Source organism: Pavona decussata, unplaced genomic scaffold (assembly GCF_977016875.1).
Source record: "Pavona decussata unplaced genomic scaffold, jaPavDecu1.1 SCAFFOLD_330, whole genome shotgun sequence".
Classification (NCBI taxonomy): Eukaryota; Metazoa; Cnidaria; class Anthozoa; order Scleractinia; family Agariciidae; genus Pavona; species Pavona decussata.
Genome location: NW_028145718.1, coordinates 1,671,177 through 1,677,500, shown reverse-complemented (window position 1 = coordinate 1,677,500; position 6,324 = coordinate 1,671,177). Strand labels below are relative to the sequence as shown.

At 41.9% G+C, this 6,324-nt stretch overlaps 1 protein-coding gene across 1 annotated transcript in view; it reads left to right on the top strand.

Moving 5' to 3' along the window:
* Positions 1-1,859, top strand: part of LOC146453529 (uncharacterized) — a 117,213-nt gene extending 115,354 nt beyond the window's left edge. The window contains exon 9 of the mRNA XM_085096662.1: positions 151-1,859. Coding sequence (XP_084952788.1) covers positions 151-1,239 — 1,089 coding nt within the window. The 3' untranslated portion in view covers positions 1,240-1,859. The remainder of the gene's footprint in view (positions 1-150) is intronic.
* The last annotated feature ends 4,465 nt before the right edge of the window (positions 1,860-6,324 follow it).

Sequence of the window (6,324 nt, the reverse complement as noted above, 5' to 3'; positions counted from 1 at the left end):
GGTAGAAGGACCGTAAACGTAAACATTTCATAAGTATATTGGTTGATATAATGAGTTATCACCTCAATTGGTCGTTATTGCCTAATCACGTAAATAATGTCACCAAACTTCCTCTAATGAAACTTATATTAAAGGTATTTCCCTTTTTAGCTGATAGATGAAATGACCGCAGGACGGGAACGCTTCGTACACAAGTTAACCCACACTTCACAAGCCGTTTTACAACAACAGATTAAGGAAGCGCTGGATCACAGTGGGCTCAATGAACAACTGAAGTCAATGCAGAAGAAAGAGGAGGAGCTGAAGAAACAACAGGAAAAAATGAAACAGATGGAAGAGGAAAACGCTCGGAAAGCCAAGAAAGAACGAGAAGAAATGGAAAGACAAAGAAAGAAATTGGAGAATGACAAGAAAAGGCAGCAAGAACTGGACGCGGAAATCGCCAGAAAGGAAAAAGAAAGAAAGAAGCAGGAAGAAAAAGATCGTAAGAGAAAAGAAGAATTGGAAGCAGAGGCTAAGAGGGTCGCTGACGAAAAAGAAAGGATTGAGCGCGAGAAGCGTGAACTGGAGGAGAAAGAAAAGCAAGACCAAAAAGAAACTGGTGGAGCCGCGACAGCCCCTATCAGTCAGTCAGTGTCCAGCGACGGCGGCTGCTATCCCGCATCAGCTACCTTTATTGACATCCATGGTCGAGCGCGACAAATGGATTGCTTGAAAGTCGGCGACAAAGTCCACGTCTTAACCAAACAAGGTATCAGCCTCGAACCAGTTGTCACCTTCATCCACCGACAACCAGACCTAATGCAAGAATTCCTGAAAATCACAACCTTGAAGATGAAGAGGGTCTTGATGATCACTGATGACCATCTGCTATTTGTGGAGAAAGGTGGCCAACCTTCCGTCATTCCTGCCAGGGATGTCAGCATTGGAGACAAAGTGTATGTGAGAGGAGACCGAGGTGCAGTGGAGACAGATGTAGTTCAAAGCATCAGTTCTGTTTATGAGAAAGGCGCGTACGCCCCAGTTACCCTCAGTGGCACTATTCTGGTCAATGATGTACACACCTCGTGCTACTTTGATGTGCTGTCTCATGAGTGGTCCCACAGGGTCATGGGTATCGCCCGAGCCGTGTATCACGTGTCCCCTTGGATGGTGCAGTGGCTAAGCAGTATTGGGCAGGAGAATGGATTCCCAGGATGGTGCAGATTGGCTCATAAGATTCTCACTTTGGCGGACTGAACTGAACTCTTCCTAATGTCTTAAACAGCTAAGTTTTGTTTCTTATTATAAAGAAATAGCTTAGTAACGTAACTAAATGATTCTTTCATCGGTGAATCTTTAAAAAATATTTTGCGCAAGGTTCTGTTGTCCGAGTAGCAGTAGTAGTAGCAGCGGCACCAGTAGTAGTAGAAGAAGTAGCAGCAGCAGCAGCAGCAGCAGCAGCAGTAGTAGTAGTAGTAGTAGTAGTAGTAGTAGTAGTAGTAGTAGTAGTAGTAGTAGTAGTAGTAGTAGTAGTAGTAGTAGTAGTAGTAACTGTAGTCTTGGTGGAGAGTAGAGACGAATATGCTTGGTTTTATCAACAGAGTTGAGAAGGTGGCTATGCCAACACAAAGAGATTCGAGTGCTGACGTTTCAAACGTTGGGGCTAACACTTGAAACATCAGTGCTTTAATGTATTTACGGTGGCCAAATTACCTTATCAACTCTGTTGATAAAATCACGTGCAGTCTTGTTTTTGCATTTTACCAGCTTACAGGAAAGAAGCAGGAGACATCTGAGCAGGCTAAGTAATGTTTGCTAAGTTACGTCATTCTTTCTCGTACATGTGCTTCTTATTTCTGAAAAGGGTCTTCCTCTGGAAGCTTCGCATCTCTCGTGATAAAAACTTTGAATTACTGTAGCTGTACTCTAGTTCGAACATGCAATGATAGAGAAGTCTGAGATGTTATCGAGTATATTACGTGTTTTTATAACGTTAAATAAGTTTTTGTTTCACGTAGCATTCATTTGATACACGCAAAAATTGCATTATGGAGCCAATTAGGCCGAAGAGCCATTGAATATCTAGACGGTGTCGCAGGATTTTGATTTGGGGATAATTATCATTATCACAGTAATCAGCACCATTGTTTCGTTAAATCATCGAAGATAGACCTACAAGAGGGTGTTTACAGGGAATAAGCCACTTCCGAATTGCTTTCTACCTCATTATGAGAGCGAGGTTAAGTGCAAAATTTTTACTACGAAAAATTGCTTTCATTCATATGCAAACCAAACGAATTTCCATATGAAAAGCTTTGCACTTAGCCTTGCTTTTATAATCAGGTTCATAGCAACTCGGAAACGGCCTATTCTCAGAAAAGTGTGTAAATACTAGCAAATTCACTGACGAGGAGAATTCGGACCAATTCCATGCGAATCAATGTTAATAACGTTTTGTTACTAACACGACCTCGCAGATATCCAGCAGTGGTCCTTTTAAGACCACTTATTCAACTTTTTGCCTCCAGGGCTAGTTCGTGGTTTTTCGTAAGAGATGACTGGCCTTTATTGAATGTCGACACGGGTTTTACTGGAACGACCTGCCGGTAAAGGGAATAACCCAAAGTAACACGCCAGTAATAGGAAATTCCCAATCATTCCGCATCACTCAAGTGGCATTCCGTTTTATCATGGTACCGCGTCTACCAGTCGGCAGTAGGTCTGCACCTATTTTCAGCTGTTGATATATCTAGGGGTGTCCCTCCAAGCCGGGTGCATAAAAATGTGCGAATTGCTTGTCAACTGAGTGCGAACTTGAAAACACTTTCTCGGGAACTAAGGGTGGAACAATATACACTTAATGTACGGTCCCGAGGGACCATACATTAAAGGAAACATCGGGACTCGAGGAAAAGTAAACTAAGTAGACCATGCCTTAAGTGCTTTGTTATATATTTAGACTTTCCCTTCAACAATCACAGCGAAAAAAACAAAAACAAAAAAAACAGCTGAAAGAGAAACAACTGCGAAATTGTATCCCGGTCGGGATACATTTGTATTTGATTAGGGGCACGTGACCAAGAATCAACCAATCACGTTACTCGTTTTGTTGAGCGAAAGTTTAGGTATATAACAATTCTGGTTATTCTTATTCGGTTCAGCAATAACTGAAGACATAGGATATGAGATCCCAAAATGAAGCATTGCCAAAAGAACGTAATTCCTCTTATTCTGAGTAAACTCAGAATAAACTCGGTCATTCTGCTATCAGAAGCAGAACGAACGAACAGAATTGGTCCCAAAAAACCATGACATATCATCTGTTCCATGTATTTTTATAATCCAAAAGAATCGCGGTGACCTAAGTGTGTCTATAGGTATATAAAAAAATCCTTAAATTTGCATTTAATTTAGTAATATCATCTGTTCCATGTATTTTTATAATCCAAAAGAATCGCGGTGACCTAAGTGTGTCTATAGGTATATAAAAAAATCCTTAAATTTGCATTTAATTTAGTTCACATATAGCTTGACGATGAATTATATGAGCGTTCTGTAACCATAACCTTTTTCCTTAGATATTTTGTCAACTACTATGTATAATTTCTATGCGAACAGAGCGTTTTGTGTTGTCGGCTTTGCGCCTAGAACTTTATAGTTACCTTATCTAAAAGATAGTTTGCAGTCACACGAAGTTAAAGTTTCTAGAATAAAAATGTTTAGAAGTTAAAGTTTCTTTAGTACTCAAGGCTCCATTGATAGCGGGTCTGTTGAATTGTAACGTTTTTTACCCCATGATAGCGTGATGAACGGATCGTAGGATTATATGTACTGAAGGGACTACCCTGTTTAAATAAATTAAAGGTGTTCAGTTCAGCTCAGACCTTTCTCTGTGGCTCGTGGGTTTAAGACTTTGTAATACGATTTGCGTGCCTAAGCGTTTTTACACATATATGTATACAAAAATTTTCACTCCTATAGATATTACGTAACAATTAGTTGGGCACAGATTGGATTAAACAGCACGTTCTAGCAACTGTAAGGAGGCAGAAACGCTGGAGCGGCGAGTGTAATACAGGTCATGTCTGTAATCTGCTCTGCATGCGGTATAACCCAAACCTTAAAGGCGGGGCAGCACGTGTGTGTGTGTAGGGAGGGGGTAGGGCAACGAGGGAAAAAGGTTCCCCGTTTATATTACCCCATTTGAGGACGGTAATACAGAAGTATTTTTGCACAGTTTATGAGTATGCGGGAAAAGCAGATCTTAGCAAGAGCTATTAGAATCCTTAAAAAAAATTGAAGGTAACCAGAGATGATTATGCAAGTTACAAGATCAAATGCTGCGACTGCCAGGCCGCTTATATTGTTGAGACCGGCAGAAATTTAAACGTACGACTGACTGAACACAAACGAGCAACTAGAAATGGTGATGTCAACGATCACGTTTGCTGAGCACCATTTACAAACGAACCACAGAATCGACTGGGATTCTGCCAAGTGCATTACCTACAGTACAAATTACTATCAACGACTCACTCTGGAAAGCTGGTTTACTAACTTAGAACAAACGCCACTCAACAGTTGCCTACAACTACCTGCACCACCAACAACGAAACAGACAAACAATAGACATTTTACTAACAATAGACCCACGGATCGAAACACACCAATCACTTTTTACAGTCTTGACAGCCAATAACATTACGGCTTACTGACAAACGACCAATAACATCTGGACTTCGTTGAACAATCAGATTAACAACCAGAGACGTATATACCACCTACTGACGTTCCACAATTCACTTGACTCTGAAAGATGACTTCCGCTCAGGTTGTCGAAACGTCAGTCAAAGTCACCACAAACAGTCCTTCTCAGGACTACACTCACCCGGATGATCATAATTTACGTACTTGTGACCTGACCCCTGGGTTCAAACCATTTACAATAATCCTAAAAGCGTTAAAATACAAACTAATGTAAGGATTTTAATCCCAAATTAAAAACTTAATTATCTCTGAAAATGCATGACCACCCCTCTTCTTTTCTTCTCGGATGCTAGTAACTCTTGCCAAGACCTGCTTTTTCAGTGTAGTTATAAAACCGCGCAAAAAGGCACCGCCATTACGAAACCCGAGTTTCTTGGACCATCCCAAGGCACGCAGAAAACATGCACAGTAACAAAAGGAGGCACCGTTCTTAATGGTCTTGGGTGCACAAGGATTTCATCATCATCATCATCATCTCAATTAAGTCGGTAAAAGCCGGTTAGGCAACACACCAACCACTTACGCAAAATGTAAAAGTAAAAATTTCTTGAAGTGCGACTGCGAAATGCCGAAAAAACGGAAAACAAAATACCGGTGGAAAAGGGGGGGTCCCCTTATCCTTCGTTGGTCCCACCTGTGATCATAAACCAGAAGGACCCCCAGGTTTAACGAGGAAATAAGGTAAAAAAGAGACATAAATGACTGGAGAAAGGAAAAATCTCCTTTAATGGAAATAACTGATCGGAGAAACAAGTACAGCCGTTAAATAATACACATGGAGACGAGTAAGTCTCCGACGACTACGTCAACAAGGGAAAAAGTCTTCATTATTAAATTGCGTTCATCCAAAGTGGCCGCGTAATAGTCTGCCTTCCCATGAGCGGACGACCCGGCTGCTCACACCAACGCCTCGATCGCGACGTGTGCAAAGGCCCTCCATGGGTCATTAAAAAAATTCTTGCTTTGAAGAGCGTAACGAACTGAAGAAAGCGTTGCTGGAGCCGAACGGACCCAGACCGTGTACACAATAATTTTTTCCCAAACAAGGCCGGATTACTGGAACCGAACGGTCCCAAACCATGTAAACAATAACTTTTGTCCCAAACAAGGCCGGTTCCTGGAGTCGAAAGGTCCCAGACCGTGTACACAATAACTTTTGTCAAAAATAAAAAACCGACTCCCGGAGCCGAACGAACCCAGACCGTGTACACAATAGCTATTGTTCCAAACAAGGCCAGTTCCTGGAGCCGAAGGTTGCCAGACCGTGTACACAATAACATTTGTCCCAAACGTTAACAAGGCCGGTTCCTGGAGCCGAACGGTCCCAGACTGTGTACACAATAATTTTTGTCCCAAATAAAACCGACTCCCCGGGGCCGAACGAACCCAGACCGTGTACACAATAATTTTTTGTCGCAAACAAGGCCTGCTACTGGAACCGAACGGTCTCAGACAGTTTACACAATAATTTCTGTCCCAAACAAGGCCGGCTACTGGAACTGAACGGTCCAGACCGTGTACACAATAACTTTTGTCCCAAATAAAACCGTCTCCCGGAGCCGAACGGACCTAGAT